Source organism: Antrostomus carolinensis, unplaced genomic scaffold (assembly GCF_000700745.2).
Source record: "Antrostomus carolinensis isolate BGI_N321 unplaced genomic scaffold, ASM70074v2 scaffold50749, whole genome shotgun sequence".
Taxonomy (NCBI): domain Eukaryota; kingdom Metazoa; phylum Chordata; class Aves; order Caprimulgiformes; family Caprimulgidae; genus Antrostomus; species Antrostomus carolinensis.
The window spans coordinates 3,910-31,544 of record NW_010340248.1 but is presented as its reverse complement, the minus strand read 5'-3'; the positions used below and the strand labels follow the sequence as shown (position 1 = coordinate 31,544).

General features: G+C 37.1%; 1 protein-coding gene across 1 annotated transcript in view; it reads left to right on the top strand.

The window, feature by feature from the left end:
* Nucleotides 1-26,075, top strand: part of HIPK3 (homeodomain interacting protein kinase 3) — a 52,637-nt gene extending 26,562 nt beyond the window's left edge. Inside the window, exons 2-15 of the mRNA XM_010176090.1 lie at nt 4,573-4,696; nt 8,739-8,858; nt 10,782-10,868; nt 11,738-11,922; nt 12,694-12,853; nt 13,232-13,355; nt 16,473-16,594; nt 16,759-16,883; nt 16,992-17,153; nt 18,072-18,368; nt 19,298-19,438; nt 20,918-21,153; nt 21,430-21,557; nt 23,198-26,075. Coding sequence (XP_010174392.1) covers nt 4,573-4,696; nt 8,739-8,858; nt 10,782-10,868; nt 11,738-11,922; nt 12,694-12,853; nt 13,232-13,355; nt 16,473-16,594; nt 16,759-16,883; nt 16,992-17,153; nt 18,072-18,368; nt 19,298-19,438; nt 20,918-21,153; nt 21,430-21,557; nt 23,198-23,674 — 2,488 coding nt within the window. The 3' untranslated portion in view covers nt 23,675-26,075. The remainder of the gene's footprint in view (nt 1-4,572; nt 4,697-8,738; nt 8,859-10,781; nt 10,869-11,737; nt 11,923-12,693; nt 12,854-13,231; nt 13,356-16,472; nt 16,595-16,758; nt 16,884-16,991; nt 17,154-18,071; nt 18,369-19,297; nt 19,439-20,917; nt 21,154-21,429; nt 21,558-23,197) is intronic.
* The last annotated feature ends 1,560 nt before the right edge of the window (nt 26,076-27,635 follow it).

The following is a 27,635-nucleotide window of genomic DNA, read 5'->3' as shown; positions in this document are numbered from 1 at the left end:
TATTGGGCATTGTTGCAATGAAACAGTGGTAAATAAGGGTAGTAATGTTTAGCTTATAAGAGAAGAGTATAAATTTTTTGTTGCTTGCTCATGTAAGAAATGCTGTCTGCATTTACCTTCAGCTGTGTGAATATACAGAAGCCAAAAATTTTGGAGAGACAGCATTAAGATTCTTATTCAGTGTGTTTTAAATCAAAATGGCTCAATAAGGCTTAAATGCCTGTTTGGAAGGAATTTTACTGCAACACCTGTAATGCAGAGGTAACACTGCCAAGGATATAGCAGCATTCCTGATGTCCACCATCTTTGGTGTAGGCAATAGCACCTGTGAAGGTGAAGTAGCTCCATGTTCCTCATATGGCACTGTTACCTTCAGCTTCTGATATGGAATTTGCTATAGGTGGCAGCTAAAGGTTTTGGTCTTGGAGAGAAATCACGTGGATGTGTTGAAAGGAGTGGGAGACGTGAGGAGAGGAAGTCTATTTATATACTCTTCTCTCATCTGGAGAGTGGCAACCTGGTGGTCAATAAATAAAAAAAAATGGCATGTGGTAAACAGTAGATACATTGACCCTTTCATACTGCCAGAAGAGAAATAGAAATAAGAATTGTTCAGTCTTTAATCTCATTTCCTTGATATGTGAGGGGGTACATGTAATTGTTATAGGACCATCAGTGGGATCATATTTCAGAAATTATGTGTGCATTCAACAGAACTTTTCATGAAGTTAGCAGTTCCAGGAAGCTGCTGGTTTTATTGGCTTACAGTGTTCTTCAGTTGCTGTTATGTACGTTAACTGTTGGGTTTCAGCTTTTTCATCTAACTTTTGTTCTGAGTGGGATTTCTGACCAAAGACTTCTAGGCAGTGATCATTTGAAATAACTTAGCTTCTTACAGTTTCTGTCATGACTTATGTTTTTAATATGGATAATTATTGGTCTTTGTTCCCCCAGTGTAAAGATTGGAAAAGTTTTCTGTTACTGTGCTAAGGTGGTTTGGTTTTTTTTTCTGTACTTTTTGCTTGTTTGATTTTTTTTTTTTTTTTAACCCTCCCTCAAGGAATTATTTTACTTTTCTTCAAAGGTGCTGATTTGGTTGCTTCATTCTAAGCTGCTAATATGCTGAAGCTAAATTATTTTATAGAATATTCTGGTCTTTAAGCAAGTTAACAGAACAAATTCTGTAGTTTCTTTCCTCATAAGCTTACAAAAACCTATAGAGTAATATGTATATTCATAGTCTGTAATGTAATAAATAGAAATTATCCAAACAAGCAGCTGAAGCAAATATTCATTTGCATTGTTAATCTTTTTAGATATTTCTGACTGAAAGGTCTGTTTCAAGAGAGATGAATTCAGCTGTGCTGTGTCAAGCAAGAAAATTTTCAGACATTTTAGTCTAGGAATTGTTGCTTAATAAAGTGAATCTTTCCAGTGTAGTAATATTGCATTTAAAATCCTAAATTAAGTTTTCTGTTAATGTTTTTAATTACATTTTAATTAACATTGATAAGGAAATAGATGCTCTCTCTGTAAAACCTTGCTTTTAATTTCACTTCAGTACTACCCCTCCTTACTTCTCCGAGAATCGAAAACTCTGATCATTTCATGATCACTGTGCCCAAGATGACCTCCAGCCACCTCAAGTCCTTCTCTGTTCACAAACAAGAGGTCCAGTGGGGTGCCTTCCCTAGTTGGCTCACTCACCAGCTGTGTCTTCCACACACTCCAGGAACCTCCTAGACTGTTTCCTCTCTTAGAAGTACTAAGTTACAGTCTTTTTTGAGTAATCTGTTGTTAAAGTGACTATGTTCTGGAGTCCTACCACTTAATTTAATGTCTGTGGCTGTAGTTAGGAAAAGGAATATCTTCCTTTGAAGCTGTGTGTAAAAATATTTCTTACATGAAAAAAAAGCTGTGGATCATCTTAAAAAAAATAAAAATTGAAGAATGACTCCCTCCTCCTTAACCCTTTCCTCACCAATTGTCCAAATAGATTTTAACTGGAAGTTTAAAAGAAGCAGAGGAAGAAAAAGGTGCTTTTGAGCATGACATTAACAGTTTTTCTTTATCAAAAATGTTTGAGATGGTTAAGACCAAAGTAAACATAATCAAACCCAGTACAAGGTCTCCTGTAACTTTGTCTGCTCTAAGAGAGTTGCTCCATTTTAAGAACTAGCATGAAGCCATGATAAGAGATGTTGAACCTGAAAACCAGCAAACTTGGCATTTATATGGAGCAGCTGCTCATCATCTTCCTCACTTCATGCTAGCCTGAAAATGGTTTTTGTTCACTGTAGTAAGTTGCAAGTACTTGGGAGCACATTTATTTTCTATTATTTTCTGAATAGTAGGTCAGGTGTTGGAAAGTGAAGAGCACTGCTCCTGCCTCTCCTTAAATATGTCCCTTTTCCTTAGATTTGTTAGAACTTTTGTTGGTATCACAAAACTACTTGGTACCCATTAAAAACTATCAAATTACTAGTGAAATACAGTAAACCTTCTTCTTTTTGTCATTATATCTACCCTTATCCTTCTTTTATTTGCAATCCTATCCCTCAAAAGAGATGAGCGACAGACTGACTGACTGTGGCTATTTTTATACAATGCACATATTAACTGTTGAGTAAATGTAAGAGGTTTTAAAGAGCTTATTTTAGCAGAAGCATTTGTTAAAGCCCCTATATCCATAGGCTGTGCGTATATTCATTAACTATTCAGGGCTGTAACATAATACAACAAAAGGAAGCATATTTTAACAGAGATCTGTAACAACCATACGCAGGCTGGCACCCAGCCAGCGGCTGAAGGCAGACGTTTCTTACAGCTATTTCTAGTCTTGTGGCATCTGGATATATTAAATTTATTTCTCAGATAACAAAACTAGCAAATACTTACTGCAGTGTCATGATCCTGCATTACAAAGATACATTATGTTTGATCCCTAGAAATTTATTGTAATCAAATCTTTGAAGGCAATGGAAAACTGAGCCTCTCCAGTTTCACCACCAGTGTGACAAGATTTATCCTTCATATAATTGCATCCGAAATGGTTTGTGACAACGATGGGAAGAACTGAAGTGCTGACATGAATGGAAAGTGCATAAATATTTAACAGAATATCCTTTCTTATCTGTGGAAAGTCTTGGATTTTTCCCATAGCAGAAGCCTGGGCGGTTTCACTGGTTGGGGATGGGGCAGAGCCTTGGGAGTCCTTTTCCAGCAGTGAACGTGCATCCTTGGAGCACGTCTACATACGGCTTCTGCCAACCACTCCTTCTGAAAGGGGATGGAGATGCTTCAGCTGCTGGTCTACTGTATGCTACCAAATAGCTTCTCTGTCTCAATGTAGCATGAAAATAGGAACTTGTTCCCAGTCCAGTACATTTTGCTGAATTAAAGAATTTTGATAAAGGTAAATGGCAGAGGAGAAGATAAATGAGATATGTAGGAATTTAGTATGGTCAGAGATTGTTTTGTATGTGCATTGTCAATATGATACACCAGCATGTGCTGAAGTGTAAGATTTTTAAGCTTTTACACAGCAGAGAAATGGCTGTTTTCCCCACCAGTGTGTTACCTGGTCAGTGGAATGCTGCTGTTCTGCCCAGCTGCAATGGGATTACTGTTAGTTTTAACCACCTTCCTTCTGTTCTGCAGCATGTTAAGCTAACAACAGATTGTCTGTTTTAAAAGTAAATCACTTTAGTGTGATGCTTTAAATAATACTTTATGTCTCCAGGTCTCTTTCTGGATTAGCATTAGCCTCTTTCTATGTATTTTAATTCCTTTTCCTTTTTTTAATAGCTTGAATGACCTGGGAGGGAAGGTTTAAAAAGAACAAATGCAATTAAAATGGTTTTCTGGGAATTACTTGAGTTTTGTTCCACATGAACAGAAATATTAAAAGCCCATCTAGCAGCTGTGTCAATACCAGTTTTTCTGGTTCTTGAGTAGAGAAATAAATTCAAATGTTGTTTGTTTAAGTAATTCACATTTGTTTTAGGTGAAAAATAAGACCTGGTCTCTTTAGCAAGTGCAATGGTTTAATTTAAGTGATGTAAAAATTGATCACATTGAACTGATTTGAGTGCTTTAAGGGATTTGCAGTTATGTAATTAAATTGATATTTTAAATAGCTTTAAGTGTACTGCCCAGTTGGGAAGTGTGTAAGTGTATTTTCATATAAAACTTTTTGTTTGTTTTTGAGAAAAATGACTGTACTGTGTTTAGAATGTAGTTACAGGCGTATGACGTTGAGTAGATGTGTGGTTCAGGATATACTAGAATACAGGCAAAAATGTTGAAACAGTGACGTTCTGTTTTTCAGGCATATCAATTATTTTGATGTACATAGCAAACATACTTGTAGGAAAAAAATCTCAGAGCTGCAAAATTTTACCATGGATTATCTAGATAAAGAAAAATGCTATTTCTGATGTTATTATTTTATTTAAATAATTAGCAAGTGTTTTCAAATAATGGATTTTGGGGGTTTTTTTTTGCATGTTGGACTGTTGAATTACCTTTTTTCCCTAAGGAAAAAATTCAGTAACCATATTTAATTTACAGAGCACCAGAGATCATACTGGGATTGCCGTTTTGTGAAGCCATAGACATGTGGTCGTTAGGGTGTGTGATTGCAGAGCTGTTTCTTGGATGGCCACTGTACCCAGGAGCACTGGAATATGACCAGGTAGTAGAAAAAATTTTACAAGCATATGCACACTTTTTGCAATTTAAGAATTTCAGATTATTAAATCTAGGTTTTCAAATGTTAATAACATCCCCCATAAGTGGTACTGTTCAGTGCTTTTAATTTAGCCTTATTGATTGTCCTAGAAACATAAATCCTGTTTCTAGACCAAACTGCATACTGTGCTGATTTTCTGAATTAAAGTTCGATTTTATTTTTTTTTTTAATCTTGCAAAATAAATGTTAGTATTCAAGCTGCTTTTTCTGATGGAAAGCAAAGTTTGTGGCCACAATCATTGCATTGTAATCTCTCTTTCACTTGCCATGAATGGGGTTGACTCTGGAATGTCTGTTCAGGTGTCAGGATTAGTTGCCTTCTGAATGCTTCCTGATGCTTTCTGGAAATCCAGCATAGCTGAAAGATTTGAGAGTCTGTACTTCACGAAGAACGAGAATCAGCTGTTGCAATAATAATGTATATATGCAATGGTAAAGCTTGAAGCTGTTGAAGCTGAGCCTTTACTTCGTTTGAGTTTTCAGCTACTGACACCATTGACATTAGTGACCTAACTCTAAAAAAACCCCAAACAACCCCGTTGTTTCTCATGAAAGATGTAGAACATTTTCTATTTAAAACACTTAAGAGAGAAAATTTTTTAATTTTCTAGCATAATATGAAAGGAATATAATTGGCATTCTGACTATACCTGCCTGGTTTTGAACTTTGAAAATGAAGAAACCTGAAAGTCCTAAATATAACAGCACTGGCTTGTTACTAACTTCTGCATCTTTGATTCAGCATTCAGTTTAGGAGCAGTTCCTCCAGCATGCTGTTTAGGTTGTTAAAATCTTGATCTTTGTGTTAAGTGGCCTTTTTGACTTCCTGTGCTTACAGATGAGACCTGCTTTTCTAAAAATCCTTTTGTTAAAACCACTGTCAGGGAATATTTTGATTTTCTTGTGTTGATTTTTGGTAACATTTCATATTTCAGTTTTCTTAATTTACACAAAATTCAGTGTTTCATGGGTAGGAAGTAAGGTATGAGTGGAACATGGGTTGAGACCTTAATGCATTTAGAAGACCTTTGTGCAGGGTGTTGCTGTTAAAATGGAGAACGAAAAGGGAAGAAACTAACAACCATATAATACATTATGTTCTTTCAGGAAAAACTGAAGGCATTTGTTTTTGGAAAGAATCTCTAGTACTGTCTCAAAAATTTCCAAGAACTTGGCAAATTTATTTACTTCTTTGAAAGAAACTGTAGGAGGAGATCTGGACTTCAAAAAAAAGTGCCAAAATACATAATTTCCAGAATTACTTTCACTTTTGCCCCCATACTGCTGTTAAGTAGCTGTTAAAAGGGATGCTGCTGTGGGTGAGGAAGGACCTGTAAGCCCGGTTCACAGTCTTCTGATCATGATCTCACATATAGGGAGATGCAGCTTCTGGATGTGGACCGTGGCTTTGGATGACATTGTCAGTTGCTTACGGTGCAGTAGGGATTTGAATGGTGGAGAATGCTGCCCATGTCCCGATTCTTTCTTCTAATTAACTTGTGATTTGTCATGATGGCAGCAGCCCAGACTGTTAATTAACATGTGCCAACGGGCTCACATAGCTGTGAGCCTCTGACTTTTGTACAGAGGGCAGTAAGTGTAAAGCTCAATCTCATGATTATGAGGATATTTTTTCAGTATAATATGGAGTCTTATTTGAAAAGACCTTTTTTCCCCTGCTGCCGTGCAGCTGTCTTGTCATGTACAAAACCCAGGCAGATGAAGGCAGTTTAATACAGTGTGCAGAGCACCTCCCTTCATAGTGCTCGTTGGCTCATCTTTTCATAATTTTAGACAGCCAGGTCCTTATGACAGCATATTACTGTCACTTGTTTCTTGCCATTGTAGGCCCAGGGCCAACATGGCTCGACCTCTAGATACTGCTGGACAGTGCAAGCAAACAGCATCGTCACCAATGACGGCCACCTTCCAAGGTGCTGTACTTCATGCAAAGAACTACATGGATTAGAGGTTAATCTTGATGCCCATAAGATTTTCTGCTTGCTTTACGAGTGAATATTGAGTTTAAAAGACATTTAGTTAAAGACAGACATATCCGTCAAGTTTGCCGGAAGCATCAGTTAATAACTCATCTAGCAACTTGTCTGATCTTCATGTCAGAGAAGTCGTGGTGGAAGAGGAGCTGTAACCTCTTCTGTACCAGCAGGTTTTCAGGAATTACCTTACTTCAGTCAGCCTGGTCACTGTGCTCAAGCAGGTCTGCAAGACTTGCTTCAGAGAAATTTGATTCAGGGTTTTCCTCAGTGTACACAAGTACAGTAGTTGTAGGAGATGGCTCCCGAGGCAGTTCCTTTCCTCTTGCTCTGTGGTGTGTGTCACTGAGTAAACAAACAGGCAAGGGCTCTGTGCTGCATTTCCCCCTGTCCCCCTGGCATGTGGCAGCCAACATGCTAGCCCTTGAAAGGAAGCTCTTAGTTACTACATTCATTTGTGATTATATCCAGTAACAGCTGTACTTCGCAGTGGAAAATGGCCATGTCTTCTGAGCTTTAGTACTCATTAAAAACAGGCACAGGTGCTCAGCTGCGAAGTTTTTGAATAAATGCATTGTCTTTCCCTTTTTTCTTTATAAGACTTTATAGGACTTTATAATATGCTTAGGAAACAATACATTATGTAGAAAGAGTTCTGGTCAGAGTGAGGATTTTCTTTACTCCCTGATGTAGGGAATTACGGAGGATACCAAATACCAAAAGTTGGCAGCATTGCGTTTAGTTCCTCCCCACTTTGGTCTGTCACTTACGTTTCAGCAGAAGCCTTGCGTGTACCTTGCCTCTCTCCTGCCCATAGATTTTTCTCTTCTCAGGTGCTCCTAGCTCTCAGGTCCTCTATCTTCCATTGAATAAATCTTATCTTCCAGTTTCTAGTTCAGTGTATTTCTCCTTTTGATTTTTTTCCTTTCTTCCATTCTCTCTTATTCCTCGGCACCTCCACCCCTCTGTGGGGGTGTGTGGTGTGGGACCCTGCCCGGTGCCCTTCAGCCCTCACTCCCCTCAGACCTTCAGCCCTGGCTGCTGGATTCCATACTCCCTCCATCCTAACCTACAACAAGCTCAGTTTTCAATTACTGTCAATTATTATTCCAATTTGTCTTTCTTAAAGGTGGTTGGGTCTTTTTTTAAAAAATATTTTTAAAGAAGTATTACTTCTGGGATAACTCCCCCCTTGTCCAGTGAGTTAACATTACATGCACGGTAATTAAGAACACATCATAATGTGTAATTTCAGTAGATTTCTGTTGAAGCCTTGAATCCTATTTTAGGTAATACTTTCTATCACCAACTATAAGAAAGGTAATCAAAACTGCATGGTAAATTATCTTCTAAAATAAATGCATGTCAGTTGTTTCAGTGGAAAACAGCATCTGACCATTTCAGCCATAAAGCTAGTTCCCATCGCATTCACTAGCAGATTTTCTGAGACAAGGACAGATACTTTGCTGATACCTAGAGGTTGTACAGGCACCCCCTTTCCAAGTGGAACATTTCCTTGAAGTGCAGGTGTGTCAGATGTGTAAGACTGATACACTGGAAACAGCAAATGGATTTTTAGAGAGTGGTATAAGAAGAGCATGCCAAAACCACCAGACTTCTGTGTGCAAACAAAGCACTCCTACTGATTTTCTTGTTTAGAATGAAAATACTACGTTTAGGATTTGAATGGGTTGAGGAGGTAATGACAGTCCCTCTCCCCAGCTCATTTCTGTGACCGAACTTGAAAAGCTTGCTTATATAGGTCACTTCAGAGGCTTGTTTATGTATGGCTTTCTCCGAGAGATGGAGAGAGCAGTATCAAGCACTCAGTATTAGGTTTCTCTGTGCAGTTGTCGAACTACAGTGTTCTGAGGATGGTTTGTTGTGCCTTTTTAAAAATGAAATGACAAGTCTTTAACTGTATGGATCAGATTTTGAAAATCAGAGGTAAATTATTTCCCACGTTTGTTTTTTTTTATTTTCTTCCTCAGATTCGTTACATTTCACAGACTCAAGGTTTGCCAGGAGAGCAGTTGTTAAGCATGGGAACGAAAACTGCAAGATTTTTCTGTAGAGAAACGGATGCACCATATTCTAGTTGGAGATTAAAGGTAAGCAGCATAATATAGTAGAAAACAGCTTGTTACTTGGTGAGCAGAGAAGCCAAAGAGACCAAGATTCACTATGATATTGTTAGCTCCCTTCCACATCTCCTGTGATTTTTATCAGTCCCCGCTCTGTATCCCTTCCACTTTTCCCATTCCCCAAAACCACCACTCCAAACTCAGGCCCACGTTTCCCGCTCGCCAGCTGGCCCAGGGCAGGTCTGGTGTGGCTGCCAGGCTGTATCGTGGCTGGGTGGCCAGTGCACGGGTGCCAGGTGGAGAGAGAGCATTGAATTCAAATTAAGCCTTGTATCTCCGGAGATACTAAATGAGTTTGTGTTCTGGTTGGGTTGTTTGTTTTTTTTTCCTCTTACTCGGTCCCTGCTTTTCACTTTGCTTTAAAGAATTTATTTCTGATGCCAAACTGCTCTGTCAAAATTTGTTCAAAAAACTGGCATCAGGACCAGAAGTTCCTAGAAGAAAGGGGATTAAGAAACAATATGACTGTGTACAGCTCATTTCCTTCAGATCTCATGCTAAAACAGTCTTGGGCTGAAAGCTGCAATACAATGAAAGCAGGCAAAATTTTTAAAATCTGCTTTTATGGTCTGCACACCTTCCTTCTCTCTAAGCAACATTACTGCACGCTGGCCGTAAGCAGAGCTTTAACGTCCTATGCAATTATTTTTATGTTTTTAAATTGTACTACTTCATGGCACTGCTTCACCAAAGTTATAGAGGAGTTGGGGAGTCAGGAAATAGTTACATTACAGTTGATATAAAACTTCTGCAGTAACAAACAGCTGAGCAGCTCAAAGCACAAGTTGTGTAACTCTCCCAGTAACTTGGTAAATCCCCGGCGCGGGCGTTGGGCTGTGCGGCTGGGGCCAGCACTGCCCTGCCCTGACGCTGCCGGCCTGCCTTATGTAAGGATTCTCCAATTACACTGTCCTGATTATTCCAGTTTTCTGGTTTTTCAGGCAGTTGATAATTAGGTGACAGTTTATATCTGACTTCTCTGTATCAGAGAACCTAAACGAGTTCTTGATGCAAACAGTGCTCCCCGTTTTCAGAAGCTGTTACCTTTCAGAGGTTAAATCTCTCACAGCTGACTAAATGCTGTTTTGGGGGAAGAAAGGAGTTTTGGTACACACCATTGGTTGTTACCCACAGTTTTTGTCAAACTTAATTTCAGAAACTTTTCTGTAATCTGTATGTTAATTTTTTTTTTCCCTGCAGTCCTGCCTTGCCTCCTACAACATGAACTCTTAAAATAAAACCTGCCTCCTGGTGCTGTCTGTGTTCAAGGAGGAAAATTATACCAGAAAGTAGTATTCCATATTCTTAAATCACCGATAGGTGATCACATTCATTCTCTGGGATTTAATAGTTTGTTTCATACTTCAGTATTTAAAATACTTGCACCAGCCATTGTCTATGCAAAGGAATAAAGTATGAAAATAACAAAAGGAAAGAGAAAGCAAAGAGAAATTGAATAGAACTTGCCTGGTTTTTGGTTTGTTTTTTTACAGTGATATGATGTTGCTGCTGTTTGGAGTTGAAAGTCTCAGTTTGAGGAAATGCGTAAAATATAAGTAACAGAAAACCGGTGATAAATAGAAATACAAGCAGATGAGGGAGTTTTATTAAACAATGTTTTCCTAGGCTTTCAGCACTTCCTGTGTGGTTTACGAACTGTCTGTTGTAATCCAGTACTGTGATCACTCAGACGTGAAATTCAGTATGTTTTGGATTTTGATTTAGAAAATGAAAGTAGTCAACAAAGCAGCATAAAAATATACAATTGAAATATTAATTATTTTTTAAAAAAACCTGTTTATTAGGCCAATAAATATGTAAAGTTACTTTGTATCTATAAGTGTCCTTTATTGTCAACTTCTAAACTCAACTTTCCTTTTCTTTTTTGAGACATTGGAAGAGCACGAGGCAGAGACAGGTATGAAGTCTAAAGAGGCCAGAAAGTATATTTTCAACAGTTTGGATGATATAGTGCACGTGAGTATTAAAGCATTCTTCCTTTGCTAAAGGAATGTGTGATTTTAAAACATTTTACTCATTTGAAATAAACACCTTTTAGAGTATTCTTTACTGTGTATCAGTCCCATCCATTATTCTCTGTGAATGATGCTCTGAGGAAAATGTCTAGCTGTGTCGGTCCTTTTGGCTTTTTATAAAGATCTTTTGTCATTGCCTATGTGAAACAATAGTACTTGTCCTTGTGGTGGGGAATTCTTTAATTTTATGTATACTGTATACTTTCTTTTTTACTTTATCTGCCATTCTGGGTAAAAAAAGAATGCATATGGATCCTGCTATCTTAACTATTTAATTTCCAGTATAATTCTGCTTTCTTAGCAATATAATTCTCAATGTAATTATTTTTCTTTTTTTTTTTTTAAAAAAAAAAAACCCAAACTTAACTGTTTCTGCAGTTTTCTTTAGCTTTCTAACTCTCTAGTCAATAACAAAAGGAAATTTTTGAAGAGCATACCCTGAAAAGAGGATCAAATTTTTTTGCAAGATTGACATTAATATATGTTTGAAAATCTTTTTTGAAAATTACCTCTGTAGTTTAAATTAGACCATATAAAGATCTTTATTCCAAATCTTAGTTTTTAAATTGCAAGTCCCAGACTAGAATAAAGCCTTTTGGGGGTTTTTAGCTGAGTAGGGTACAGGGGGAGTAGTGTGTGTGCTGAAAAAAGTCACCAATTCCATGCTGACCATACTGGGATAAGCTGGCAGATTCAGCTTGCCCCACATGATCAAATCACTGAGTATTAGTATTCTGTAGCAGAAAGCAGTAACAGAAAGAATTAAATCAATATGCATGTCTTCTATCTGACTCTCTTGTTCATCGTCAGGTGAACATGGTGATGGATTTGGAAGGAAGTGACCTGTTGGCAGAGAAGGCAGATAGGAGGGAATTTGTCAGTCTGTTGAAGAAAATGTTGCTGATCGATGCTGATTTAAGAATCACTCCAGCTGAGACCCTGAACCATTCTTTTGTTACCATGAAGCACCTCCTTGATTTTCCTCATAGCAACCAGTATGTAACACACACAAAATATTTTTTAAAATCTCTATTGTAGTGATTCATGTGTATAATAGTGTTGTTTCATCTGCTATCAGAGAGAAAAATCCTGTGTCATTTTTGTAACAAGTTAGGGAATTCTTTTAAGTGCTTGCAATATTAGATACATCTGCTTGGTCAGGAAACTGAGTAACTATGACTTGTTTCTGAAAAGTAACATTTTGAACAATAGATTTCTCAGTTATCATTTATATGTCTGGTTGATAAAATTCCAACACTGCAGAAATTTGGCTTGATTTTTGGAAGCATGAAGAGCCTTAGTTCCTGTCAGTCACTGAGAGTTAGGGTAGACATTTCCTCTGAAGTGAACATCTCAGATACCTTCTTTTATGAATTAATTGATGTGGAATATATTAGAAATTTTCTTGCAGTTCTAGAATTCTGTATTTCACTGTGGATTTCCTAAAGTGCAAGTATTTCACTGAAAGAAAGAGCTTTCCATCCATTTAGTTTGCTGTCCTTCCTGCTTGTGTGCAGTTGTTAGAAAATGGTGTTAGATGCGAGGAGCAGAAAATAGCAGTGTTTTTCTTCATTTTAAAATATGCATTACTAAGGCTTGACACGAACACAGTAATAGCAGTATTTATTTTTTTTCTACTTCGTGTATAATGCCATTCTGTGAAACTGGGGAATCATTTGAATGATTTTTTTCTTCTGGGGATTTGTTTTCTACATTTAACAACATGAAATTTTAATCAAAGCAACTTATTTTTCTGGTTTTGATAGAGTGAAGTCCTGTTTTCATATCATGGATATTTGCAAATGCAGATCAAATTTGTATGACTTAAGTAATCGCAATAAAACATCACTTATGAGACCAGTTGCCTCAGGCAGTGCAGCTAATCTGACTGCGAGCTTTACCAAAATTGCTCCAGTAAGAAGTCAGGTAAGACCTTTTTTTTTTTTTTTTTAAATATGAATTCAGTTAATGCAGTTTCTATAATTTCATAATTGAAAAAAGTACATCTGTGACAAAAAGTGACAAATTCTTCTGTCTTTTACTCTCATTTTTTCCCTAGTGTTGTGTTAAACAAACAAAACATTTAGAATTCAGTATGTTTCAGAACCAAGTTTCAGGCAGCAAAGCAGTGCTGTGTTGTAGCGCCCTCCAGTGGCCAAACGGGATTGCGTCCTGTGAAATGCATTTGAAATTTTGATTTTTATGAGTTATTTTAGTTGTTTATTATATAAGCTGCTGGGATAAATGTGTGAGAGATTTAGATTGACAGTTATAATGTTACTTGTATTGAATCTGTTCCCATAGGCGTTAACTGCATCTGCCCATTCAGTTTTGCACCAAGGGATACCACTGCAGGCAGGAACTGCTCAGTTTGGTTGCAGTGATGTTTTCCAACAGGCATTGATTATATGTCCTCCAGCTATTCAAGGTACGTTTGACTGTAATTGTTACAGTTCCTGAAATGAGTGTTACTGTCTGTCTGTTAGCAGTATTTGAGTTTTCCATTGTATCCACTTCAGCTATATATTTAAAATAATTTAATTACATAATACAAAAGTTAACTTTTTTTTTTTTAAAGTAATATCCAGGTACATTGCACCTTTCTGAAAGAAACAGCAAATCAGTATCTGCAGGAAATCCACAGCCCATCTTTGTATACCACACACACGCATATATGTGTATAGATATATTTATATATGTGTGTATGTATATGTATGTATCTTAGACAGATGGACACAATGTGGAAGCTGAAACAAGAAAGGAGAGTATTCTGCAATAAAATCTGAGAGGAAACCAGAAAAATTAGGGGAATATCAGTGTTGCTTGGTGGTGTGCTTTTTTTGTTTCTTTTTTGGTGGTTGTGTGTGTTGGGGTTTGTTTGTTGGGTCAGTTGTGGTGTTCGCTTGGTTCTTTTTTGGTTTGGTTTTGTTTTGTTTTTCCCCAACTTCATTCCTAGGATATGCTAGGGATAAGGATAAGAAAATATAGCAGTTCTTGTGATAAATCTGTCTGGATAATAAAGTTGAGGTTATTTTATTGGACTTCCAAGTGAATGTTTAAGAAAACATCTGGAAACCTGAGGCTTCATTTAAGAATGTAGGTGCCCTGCATAAACAGTTTCACATTTACTGGTTATAATGCTAGATAGAACTGCCACAGCTTTCTGGTGGTGGAAGAGCTAGATCTTTGAGAATGTTGATTGCTGTGAGGAGGAAAGGGCAGCTTGGCTGAACTCTCCTGTATTAGAAAAGATAGAATCATTTTAAGCATACAGTTTTGTATTTATGGAAAGAAATAATTGGCTGAGGGTTCAAGTATCAGAAGCATTTGGAAGACTGCAAGGTGGAAATAGCATGGAAGTATTTCCACAGTATGGAAAATGCCCAAATAAGCATATGCATCTCTAGAAAGGCACACGGTAATGCAATTGACCTCTGTTTCCCTAAACAAATGCATTTGCATCGTGCAAATGTAGGTCCTGGTTTTTTGGAAGAGTCTTTAAAACTTCAGTTAGATCTCTGAACTTATCAAGCAAAACTCATTTTTCTGTTCATAATGGGCTGATCAGAGAGGCGCTAATGAAAACCAGCTTTTCTTATCCTAGTAATACCTATTTATGGACAGGGAAAGGTAGCTTATATTGTTTGCTTATTAAGTTAGCTTGATTATAGTCTTCAACTCCAAAGACGTGATTTATCTGTCTTGGTGATGTTCAGCTTTATGTTGAGATCAGGTCTTGAAATGATGGAGTTTATAAGAGGTAGTTTTTTTAAAGAATCCCTTTCAGACTCCTCCTTAGATCTCCCTCCGCAGTTTCAAGTTATAGAAATCACACTAGATTCACTCTGGAAAGATAAAAAACACCAAAGCACTTTAAACCTAAACTTAGAGGGCAGGAAGTCTTTATCCTTTTAGATAAGGACAGATACGTGAGACTTTATCAGTAATGTTATTTGTGGCTGCTGCATCTGTCTTGGGTTCCAGAAACTCGTGAAAGCTCCAACTGTTCATGCAGAGTGTCAGTGGCTATATGAGCTAAATGCATAGCTTCATACAGATTTCCTTCTGAGCACTTAGTATGGCTAAGTAATTTCTTATTTAACTTGTATATATGCTTTACACAGTGACATATTGCATAATTTCAAAACCCTGCTGTTTTGATTATACCCAGATGAATAAAGTGATTATAGAAAAGGAAACAGTACAGGCAAATACTTTATCTGTGATCTGTATACTGTGTTCTTAGTATGAGGATAAATTTCTAAATTTAAGTTCTACTACAGCTTGAATGAAGGGAATATATTGTTTTCATCACATTGGTGACAAGTTGAGTTGCTGGCATGGAGAGAAAGGGATATTAATGGTATCTGGCACTGCTTCAAGGTTTCCCTGCTTGGCTGCTCTGTCAGATATCTGAAGTGCTAAAGCTCTCTGCTTCTGGCAGAGTTAAGATGTTGCTGCTCTAGATGACTGAGTGGAAAAAATTAGTCAACAGCATATCAAAATTAAAAGCTTTGGACTGCATAGTTGTAACTTAGCATTGTGTTATAACATGAGAGGATTACATCAGATGAAGGTTTTTCTTTTATTGTAAAGATACTTAAAAAGCCCCACGTTTAATCTTGAATAGTTCTTTAGTAGTTGCCTCTGAACACCCGTTGCTTAATCTTTGCCTAAAGCACAAGACACAAAGTGCAGTTAGAAGGTGAAATCAGTATATTTGCCCAGCCAGTATTTCCTTCTAGCATAGCTGTTCTGTTGAAGTACTGGTTGAAAAATTTTTTTCTTTCATTTTAGTTTAACATTTTTATCTTAAAAATATTATTCGTAGTAAAGATTGCAGTGTGGTATACCTGTTAGTTTCCTGTGACAATAATAAAATCTATGTAGAGCATGAGATGCATCTTTTTCCTACTATGCTCTTGTGGTAATATTCCAACAGTTCTACAGTTTGCATTATTTTGATGAAGGGAGAAATAGGGTTATGGATTCTACTGCAAAGATCTGATGACATACACAGAAAATTTTACATTGTTTCTCACAAAGGAGATGGCAACAAATAGGGGCATTAAACATGTGGCATTGCCAGCGATAAAAGCTAAGAGGAATGGGTTTACAGAGCATGAGATGTGCAGGAGTCAGTTGTGAGCAGCTTTGAAATTCAGTTCTGCTTACTTTTGTCTGCTTCCTTTCAAATACTTTTAATGTAATTTCTGATAAAGAGTAAATGCTTAGCTTTGCAGAACTTTCTGCCAAAGTCATTCTGCTTTCTAGTAGTCTGTTTCCAAATAGTAGCTATTGGCAGTTCTTTCTGGAAATTACAGCATCAAATATTTGTGCAGATAAGTAATGGCAAAAAATATCTTTTAGGTGTTCATTTATTTGGCTTGAATGTCTAGATTATGGAATTAGATCATAAACACATCAAGAAAAAATAGTAAAATGTGACAAAATTATCCTTTATGTTTGCGTTTTGCTCAGAAAATATATTATGCGAGACTAGTGGTTTGCTTAAAGCTTGGGTATGTGTTTTTCTCCCTGATAGGAATTCCTACAAACCATAGTAAACCCACCAGTTTCTCCCTGAGGGTGGATAATGCAGTTCCGTTGGTGACCCAAGCCCACACAATTCAGCCACTACAGATTCGAGCAGGAATCCTTTCTCAGGTTGGCTTACTTTAAAGTAAAAATCTGATTTGTTTTATTGTTAGTAAATATTGTTTCCCTGTAGAGTTCTATTGCAGCCCCTCTCTGTTTTGTGCTCAACTACAAGCAGATAGTGTCAGTTCAGTTGTTCCGTGTGTCATGAAATCTTCTCTGCTTCACAACAGACATGGTCAAATCAGACCCAGCAAATACTGGTTCCTGCGTGGCAGCAAGTAGCGCCAGTGGCAGCTCCTGCTACATCTCTGGCCTCTGATCCTGTGGCTGGCCCACAGAGGCTTGGAGACTGGGGGTAAGTCCACCTATTTTTGTGCAATACCCTAATGGCTTTGGTTTGACAAGATCTGTGGATTTGATGCAAATGACTTGCAATTTGAAACTGCCTTTTATTGTTCCTCAGGAAGATGATTACCCAGGGCACCCATTACAATTCAATGATACCGCAGCCTCTTTTAACACATCAGATAACCTTGTCTGCCCCTCAGCCAATTAGCGTGGGCATTGCACATGTTGTCTGGCCTCAGCCTGCAGCTACCAAGAGGAACAAACTGTGTCAGAACAGGTTGGTAGAATATTTCTAACATTCAAAAATAGCTTATCTGTAGTTGCTGTTCAGTGGGCAAGGGAATAGCCTGTAAAAGTGGCATGTTTGTTAGTGACAATTGTACTTAAATGGTCTTTTGGGAAAATTTGTTGATAATGCCCTAAGTTTTTGTGTTATTTTGGTAATAAAGACTAGATGGAAAAATACTTGTGATAGTAAGAGGTTTTGGTTCCTGTTGATTAGCATGTGCCTAAGAGAATAGCAAAGGTTTCTTTGTAGCGTTTGGGAAGGTATCAGAATCTATTGAGGTAGCTCTAATGAGATACTCCTAAGCTTATGTGGATGAGGATATATCAGGTTTAGACAACTAAAAATAAAGAGATACTATATAGCAGGGTTGCAGCGTGCCTTACAGTTGTCTTAAGGATGGTCTTTGTTTCACTGATGGCCAAAAATACTTTAAGTGCTTGCTGAAGAAAATATGCCCTGCTGCCATACAGAGTATTTGTCAAGGTGTGGGATGCTCAATAAAGGGGAAAGTGTGGGTTACAAAGCACAGCTTCAGCAGTCTTGTATTAAGCAAGGATTTCATCCAGAGGCTGCCAGCTTTTGTTTGCAGGGAGAATCTCTACAGCAAATCTGACCAGGTTTTGTTTGCTTGTTTTTTTCCCAAATGGGATTTTCAGTGTATTGTATTAAAATTGTTGCAAATTTCAGTCTTAGATATTATGTAGTTTGGATTTTTTAATTAATGTCTGAAATAATCTGTGCAAAGTATTTATGAGTGTGTGTACTGTTTTATGGTTTTCTTTGTATTAGTTTAGAAAATTGGTGGTTTAGTCTACATTGCTTTCTTTGTTTTCATTGAAAATAGTACAGTTTTCAGGTCTGTTGGTAGAGATACACTAAATGTCAAATGGTTTGTTTTCTTCACAGGAGCAATGTGTTACAAAATACCAATATCCAAAATTCAGCCTTTATCTCTCCAAAGATACTTAACCTGAAGGCTGTAAAAAGAATAAGTTGTATAGAAGCACAGGACAATCATAACTCAGAAGGACAGGAAAGTAACTGTTGTGAAGCATCGGTCAGGCTGGACCCTGATTCATCTCTTTCAACCAAACAGCGCCAGGCTATCTTCATTGCCAGTTCCCCCAGCCCAACAGTCAGCGTGATCACCATCAGCAGTGACACAGATGAAGATGACATAGGACGGACTCATTCACTGAGAGAGTAAGAATTAATGTTTACTTTTATTCCGGTGTTATTAAATATAGCTGTCTCAGCATAGCTACTCTATTTCATGAATCTGAGTTAGAAAAAGACAAACTTCTAATCGAATTTCACTCAGAAGTTAACTCTGTAGCAGTGTATTATTTGCAAGTGAAAAATACTTTTCAAAAGTCTGCCTCATTAATCTATGTACGTTAGGCATTTGCAATAGGAAACAAATAATTTATTACTCTTTTGTAACAGGTTTGTTCAAAACACAATACTTGTAGATCCAGCATACTTTTTTTTACTTAATACTGTCATACCCTGTTTATTGAAGATCAGTTTTCTGGCCTTGTATAACCAATGTTATCATTCTAGCAGTAGCATCCAGTAGATAACATTACATACATAAGGGTAAAAAGTACTTCTCTAGCAGTATGAAGAGGTGCGCATGTGGGTGTAAAAGAAGATGCTGAGCGTGGTCCCCCAAAGGAGCTTTCTTTCACAAAGCTATCAAAGCAGCATGTATCATTTGAAACGGGGGCTCAAGAGGTTTAATGTTTGTTTGACTTTATTTGCACTTGTAATGATTCTCAACTGGAGGAACTTGTATTTTAAATCTAAACTTTGTCAGATGTTTCAAACCTCTGAACTGTTATAGTAAATTCTTTTATCTGCTTGTTTTAGTACTGATTCAGTAAAAAGTGTATTCATCTAATAGAATTCAAAAAATGCATGTGTAGTCTAGAATTTCCAAAAGAACTCTGAAAAGGTTTAAAAATCTGTTCTGGATGTAAAAGAAACAAGGAATTGGATATTAATTTACATTTAAAGGACGTTTTCTAATAAGTGGCCACTTTTTATTCCATAATTTCACTTAAGTCAGTGGCATGCAGAAGGAACAAATGAGAGATGGCATGTTTGCTCACTTTCTGTTTGTGTTGCAGGTGCAAAGGCAGCCTGGACTGTGAAGCCTGCCAGAACACCCTGGACATTGACCGTGTGTGTTCTCTGAGCAGCCCTGATAGCACCCTGAGTACTAGCTCCTCAGGCCAGTCTAGTCCATCTCCTTGCAAGAGATCCAACAGGTGAAAAGCTGTGCTTCTTTCAGTAGAAAGGAAGATCCTAGCATAGAGCAGACTTGGTTTATTTAAAAAAAAAAAAAAAGTGAAAGTTTTGTTCTGTTGCCATCTGGTGAGGCTGAATGATGTGTTTAAAAATTAATTTATTGGCTTACAGTTGCACAGCGTAGAATATTCTTTCATTGTTCCAAGCAGATCCATCTTGCGACATTGGAAGTTTTCAGAATACTGAATGAATGGTGTTTAAACAGGAAATATAAACATGTTATGTGAAACTTCCTTTAGAACAAAAATCTTCTGAGGTTGCAAAATTAAGTAAGCCAAAGTAGGATGTGACAGATTTGAACTTACCAGAACACCTTTAATTTTTTCACCCTCTTTTTCTCCCATTATGTATCTTGCATTGTAAATTTTAATGATATTCATGCCTTTTTTTCTTCTACCAAACCTAAGCTTCACTTAGGTGAACACTGTTCATATGAGCAGCTTTTAAATATTTTTGTCTTCGCTGCTTGATATCTGCTTATGTTGTTTTTGCACATTATTCAAAATTCCCTCTTAGAAAAACATTCAACATCTTTGTAGCCCTTTTCTTTTTCTGATACAAGCATGGAGCTTCTTATTATGAGTTGGTTTCTCCACCTCTTTCCCCTTCCAGCTGCTTTGGTCAAAGCAGTGGTTGAATAAATGAGTTTGCACCACCTGACCACCATGGATTTCACAGACCACAAGTGCCAAAAGAGCCCCCGTCTTGTGTTTGTCTCCTTAATCTAAATCTGTGAAAAAGAATCTATTGGTCGGGCACAGGCAGTGCTCTCTGCAGGGGCTTCAGGGAGACCTAATTTTTCAGTAGATGAGGTCTCAGGTAGCTGCTGGTGGTTGATGTGCAGATGAGAGGGAGCTGCCTGCTACTGAGCAGATTGCTTCCTCAGTGCTCTCTGTCCCATCCTGAATCTCATGGGCCCCAGGGACGGCTTTTCGCAGGCTTCGGGATATGGCTGATTTCTGGAAGGAAATTAGATCAGTATATGCTCATTTGCTGCTGTAATAAGTATCAGGAGACCTTTATGTTTTGATTCAAGAAGAAACAAAATAATCCTCTTTAACCTTTTATTTGACCTAAAAATCTAAATTTCAAGTGGTTTATAAGTACAAGTTTTATTTTAAAAATCCATTTATTTATTTATTTTAAAAATTTTATTTAAAAAATAAATTACAAAGTGGGTACAAGTTGGGTTACACATCTAAGTCTTTGTTATCTCCTTTCTCTGAGCCTTGCAATTTATGAGTAGAATGAGTTCGAATATTGAACTGCCATCTGAATGCCTCTGCTTGTATAATTAAATTGTAGCATTTTTATCCACCTTTGAGTAGTTTCACTTCCATAAATTTTATGTGATAGTTTAATAAAATGCATCTATATTATGAAAATGTATGTGTTTCTGTGATTCTGTGTTTCAATGCAATACTTTTATTTTTTGATAGTATGTCAGATGATGAACAGGAAAGTGGATGTGATACAGTGGATGGTTCCCCAACTTCAGACTCTTCAGGACATGACAGCCCATTTGTGGAAAATGCCTTTGTAGCTAATACCAATAAAAATAAGGAAGCAAGAGCATCGGTTAATCCTGAAACCAAATCAGCTGTTTGCACTGTAGTGGTACCACCAATGAGACTTGAAAACAGGTTACATCTTGATGAACAGATGGTGAATACAGGTAAGTTAGTTCAGGTGTTGTTTTCTTTCTATACTAGTAGATAAGAATAAAAGTTTGAATATTTATTCAATAGCCATACATATGAAGATCTTGACCCCCTCATATATCTGCTAATCTGTAATAAACCCTTCATAATTGTGTTGCTTTTTGACTTTAATTAGTGTATTATTTTATTATTTCTCCCTGTATGCTGAAGCAAATGCAACTTTGTCTAACTTTTGTTAGAAGAGAATAATGAGCACTAAAACATAACATTGTTCATTTATATCTTGGAAGATGCTACGTGCCAGCCACTGAAAAAGGGTCGATCTGTCCTGGGCAGAATAAACCGGTCTTCTGTCGTAGGAAACCGTCAGCAAAAATTGACATCAGCATTCCATCAGCAACATGTAAACTTTGGTCAGGTATGTGTACTTACTCACGTGGAAGAAGTCATGTTTCTAGCTTGAGGTTCCAAACATGCTGAATGCTCACAATTTCAATGGCTGTCAATGGCAACTGTGAGTGTTCAGCAGTTTGATTACAGAAGTGTTAAAATCTTGAAACATGGATTTCAACTTACTGCGCAAGTCATAAGTATCTTTCACTTTTGGTCATTTTCTTAAAGCAGCCAACTTTATTTTTGTAAATTATAGAAAAGCCACTCTGGGAAAGTTATCCATGCCTACACAAAATCAAAGCACAAGACAAAATGAAAAATATATTGGCATATTTTTTTTTCCTGCATCCAAATGCTAAAATGCTCATAGTGGCAGATAAAAACTGCGGCTCTAGTTCACTCTTGTTCTGTTAGTATTGTGCATGAAAATGCTTGTAGTTTGAGTATCCAGAGATGAGATGGAGCTTAGCAAACACAACTTGTTTCTCACCTTTGCTGCCAGGCAGTGAAGCTGGGGGAGGAAGAGGTTGTGATTGTAGTTCAATCCAGTGTTGGAAGATACCAGATGTTAATTTAAAAGCTACTTTTATGATTACCCAACAACATAGTACATGTCCGCTGTGGCTGAGAGCTGAAGTTGACACATGAAATCAAGTTTAAGCCCCTTGTAATTAATTTTGAGCTGTAGCTGCATTGAGCTTTTGGTTAGATACTTGGAGGTACATTTAATAGAAGAGCAGCACCTGTTTGTGAAAGTCTTGCCGAGTAACCGTGGGTATGAAATGATAAGTTACGTACTAAAAGTGAGTAGGCTGTATGTAGATAAGAGGATTTACCAATAATGACTTGAATAGTTTAGCTAGAAAGAAACATTTTGATTGGTGACACAGTCTCCCCCTCTTCATGATTATGCAGAAGGATTGGTTTAATTAATTCTAAGCAAACCTTAATATGATCAGCATAGTATGAATTTTTAATCTCTTCAGTGACTTCAGCTCCTCAGCCTGTTGGCAGAAAGTGTAGAATGTCATTTTCCTTACAAAAAATTATGCTGATCCTTCCTTCTTTGGTAGTTGCCCTATGTGGTTTGAAGTGTGCATCGCTTAATGGGAGTAATTGATTCTTAGTCTTTCTCATTATAACTGTTAATGATTGCCACATCTTCCTGTGATCAGAGCCCTAGACTTGACTTCTGTTTGCCTTGTTGTCTCAGATATTTTCTATCCGTTTATTATTTTTTCTGCTCTCCTCTAAAATTTCTCTCCTATTTGTCCTCTTTGTGCCTCATTATGGTGCCCAAACTGAATGCAGCACTTCCAATTGATGACAAGCCAGTGCTGAGTAGAGTGGAATAAGCACCTTGCTCATGTGACACATGGTATTTCTGTTAAAACAGCCCAGCATGGCATTTTATCCTTTTTTTTTTTTTTTTTTTTTTTGCAAGAGCATTAACATAACTTGTGTTGTTTGCCATCTCTTATTGTCAGATTTCCTGTCTGTGCTACTATCCGAATAGCTAATATTTTTTTTGTTTAAGCATTTAATAATTCCTGTCTCTATTTATCTCTTGATTTTAAGTTGACTAGTTTTAGCGCGTTATTCCATTTTTCAAACTCTCTTTATACTTAGAAATATTAAGACTTGCCCATTTCTGTGTGTGGACAGGTTCAGCACTTTGGATCTGGGCTGCAGGAATGGAATGGAAACTACGCTCACCGGAGGCAGCAGGCTTACATCCCAGCCAGTGTCGCCAGCCACGCTTTCTCCCTTCCCCAAGGAAGTCCAAACCACACTACCGTGCACGCGCATCTCTCTGGAAGTACCCACCTTGGAGGACAGCCTGCTATTCTTCCGTACCCGTCGTCGGCACCCCTTAGTACTGCTGCACCCGTTGCCCACCTCCTTGCCTCGCCATGTACCTCAAGACCTTTGTTACAACATCCAACCTACAATATATCTCATCCCAGTGGTATAGTACACCAAGTTCCAGTTGGCATAAATCCCCGTCTCTTACCTTCCCCAACCATTCATCAGACTCAATACAAACCAATTTTCCCACCACATTCGTACATTGCAGCATCACCTGCTTACACAGGATTTCCATTGAGTCCAACAAAACTCAGCCAGTATCCATTTATGTGAGAACTCAAACACAGTATATTGAGGAAACTCAATGATACAGAAGTTTGATTTAAGAAGAAACATGGTATTTATTAAATATTAGCCATGGCACAACAGGAAAATTATTTTTTTGAATCATGTAGACTTGGGTGCAATTTAAACAACTCTGAGCTTTAAAAAAACTCACTTTTAATGTGTTTTGCACATTTGGTATAACTTGTCTTTGGTCATGTTATCTTCTTATATAGTAACTTTAGACAGGTGACTTACGGGAGCAGAAATCTGGTTTTGCTCCTGCTATTTTTTATAAAATTGCCTTCTAACTAGTGCAAGACACGTCTACATTTGGGAAGCCATTCAGTGTACAGAACTAGAGCAACAGATGCACATACGTCAGCAGTACAGTGTAGAAGTAACTTGTTTGTATTGCGTATCTTGGTGTTTCAATGTTGAGTCACTTATCTAAAAGTTGAGCGGTTGTTCTTCACATTGCATGTGTCTTTTGCATGGGCAAAAAAAAAAAAGGCCTAAACATTGCTCTTAAATGTTGTTGTCCTGATAATCTCAGCTGCATTGTAAACTGTTCCCACACATAGTGCCTTAAATATTTGAGGTTGTTAATGTTATTACTTATATATAAATGTTGAGGACTGCAGCACTTAAAAATTCAGATCTGCTGATTTTTTGATAGCGTAATGCTCATTTTGGGTTTTGTGTGGTATGATTTTAGTATCGGGTGTGTTTTCCTTCCTGAGAAGGCAGCATGTTTTGCTGTAGCTGAATTTTGCTGTCTTTTTTCCCCCTCAGAATGATCTAGCTTCAAGACAAGACTTTAGTAGTGCTTAAGAAAAGTTGATTCAGTAGCTATTGAGTAGTGACACACAACACAGTGTTTCATACTGGTAAATGGAACTGCAATACAACCTAAATAGTTTATTTTAAAAGTGTTTGTCTAATTGGGTATAATAAAATGTTTAGAGGTGCGGTAGGCATGACTGACTAGCTAGTGAAAGAAAAAGCCAAGTGCTCATTGATCCATGATGTGGTTTCATCTTAGCTTGAGCAAACCATGCAGTATTTAATATCTAGTAGCAGAATATTTACTATTGAAGCTTGAAAAGATGTGAGTTCTTTGTGTGCAATCTTTCATTTATGCATGGGAGAGATTTTAGTCTTTTTACATTATAGTATTTGTTTCAGCCTGTTGCGGGTGTTTGCTTTATTTAATACATTCCGTCAGGGACATAAATTACATGCTTTTTGCATTATTTTTTTCCTTAGGAAGTGTGTCTTTTTTTGTGTGTGGTTTTTTTTTTTTTTGTTTTGTTCAAATGAAGTTGCTTTTGCAGCACCAAAGACTTAATCATCCATTTCCTATAAAAGGTAGCTACTTTTTCATAGACCTCAAGTATACTGTAGTGTAGAGATGGGATTTACAGAAGGTATTAAGCTGAGGCTGTGTTTTAGCTTATGGGCAAGTAATAAATTGTATCATTTATCTTGAATGTATCATAGATAAGCTGCTATATAATGATTGCCACTTCAGATAGCTGTGAAATTAGGTGATTAACTAGTTCTTTCTTAGCCTTCTAATTTCTGTACAAGTCTAATTACATGAAATAGAAGCCGGGTTTTGGGTTTGTTTTTTTGGGTTTGTTTTTTTTTTTTTTTTTAATTTTGGGTTTTTTAAAATTCTGTTTTCATGTTTGAAGTGTCGTAACTACTATACTGTAAATGATGGAAAATGATTGCATATGTTTTTTTGGGGTGTGTTATTTGCATCAGTATTTTATCTCCATTAACTTTGAGCTCATCACTGCATATAAGTGGATGTATTGATGTAACTTAATTTTTTTATGTTTTCATATTGGCATTGTGTAGACACTTAAGAAGCTGCATCTTGCGGGCTTGACTTAACTTTTTTTTAAAACAAAATCTGGAATACAATCCTTGCAATGTTGACTGGAATAAGTGTGCAAAACATTTGAGTTTAACTCTGTCAATAAGCTAATAACTGGTAATCTTTTTTCTTTACTCCACTAACACAAGCAGTGTTTTATTTAATGAATGTCTGAATGAAATAAATGTGCCTACATTTGATTTATTTTTTAAGTAATAACTAAAATAAATCAGTATTAGATCTTAAAAAATAAGAAAAATACCAGCAGTACATTTTTAATCACACTGAAAATTAAGAAACCTAACTTTTCCCAAGAGTTTCAGTGTTTTTAGTAATCAACTCTATGCATTTTGTACAAGTGTGTGTATATAAAGTATACATTAGAAACTAGGAGTATCCTGATGAATTTGAAATCTTATCAACACATCTATAAAGCCTAAATATAGGGAGTCAAGCAAATGCTCAAATTGGATATCCACCGTACCACTTCAAACTTGTGCTATATGGTCCAGCAGATAGTTTTCTGTTCACTCCCTCGTGCTGGAAAGCGATGATTTTTGGTGCTTACTCCATTGCAGGCAATGGACACACCAGAAACCACCAATGCAAATGGAGTAAATGAATTTTGTATTGTGATAACAAAAAAATCCTGCATTTTTTTCCTGGGGCCACGGGGATTGTCATTGGTCTAATGTATTTACTGTTCTTTCTTTTTACTGTGCTTCAGGTTTTAAGCTAACGTGCTTGTTAAATTGACACGATTATCTGTATATCACAACAGTCTCCTATCGTATGCAGGAAAAAGTTGCTGTAAATGCGCCCCAAATGAGATCTGCTGCTCTTTCTCTGTGTTGTAACTCTAGAAATGTCTGCATTTCAAAGAATGACATATTTGGGATCCCGCCACAGCTTAAATTCAATATACCGGGTGACTTTTCCCCCATCCTGCAGTACGCCCGGAGAGAACGGACTCTTGTCACTGCAAGTGTCCAGGACCCATCTGCAGAAAAAAAAAACAACTTTCAGGGCAAGGGCCTTTTCTGTGAAAAAAAAGTCATCCTCTGAAAAGCATTTATACATGTTACCATTTTAATGCCTTTTTTAAATAAAACACTGCATGACTATGGAATTGCATATCTGCATATTACTTTAATTTGCAAGATTTTATATGAATTTCTTGTGTTCAGTTTTTAACTTTACTTCAGGGTGTTTTATTGGTCAAATATGCTACTGTATTAACTTTTTTTGATTTTGATTTTTAAATTTTCTGTTTTTACTGCTAATTAACTTGGTTTGTGTTAAGTAAAAGTTAAATCACACTGCAAGCTGTAGGAAGACTTGTTCTAGAAATACCCAGTGATAGAGACTTGATTAATAAGTTTGAACTGTTACTGTTTAACAATTTGTAGACTTGTGGCTTTTTTTTTTTGCTTTGGATTTCTATGCTACACTAGTTCGCCATGTAGCAATTGCACTGTGCAATATTACAATATGAGGACTGGGAAAATTTTTTATGGATGTAATGTCTCTTACAGTTTGCGATAGTATTTCTTTCTAGTTCTCAGTGATTTAAATGTGACCAAGCCTTCTGTACTTTGTCACAAAAAGCGGGTTTTCCAGGTGACTATTTTGGTGAGTGTCAAAATAAGAATTTATGGTGTATTACTGTCGAGATTCACTTTGAATTAAAATATATATTGCAGCAGATGACTTCTGGTGGCTTTCCTTTTTTGCTGTGTTATATCAAGGCTGGATTAAGGTAAAGGCGATGAAAATTCATGGGAAGGGCTCTAAAATTCTGTTATAATCATTTGACTAAGCTGCTCTTCTTTCTGAAATTTTAAATTTTATTAACTTTCAAGGTTTGCTTTTAGGATGATCTTAAGAATCTGCCTTTAATGTAGCCAAACCTTGAAGGTCCTTTGTTCTGGTTGTCCCACTTTTACAACCTTAGGAAAAGGTCATCTGGCCCAGATAATGGCAGATACATCACTGCTGCTGAAGGTTGGTCCCCAGCCCATGGCAACTGCTGCTTGGCCAGCAGGAAGGTCCTCCTGCTGCTGCAGATGGCCCCACGCGGTC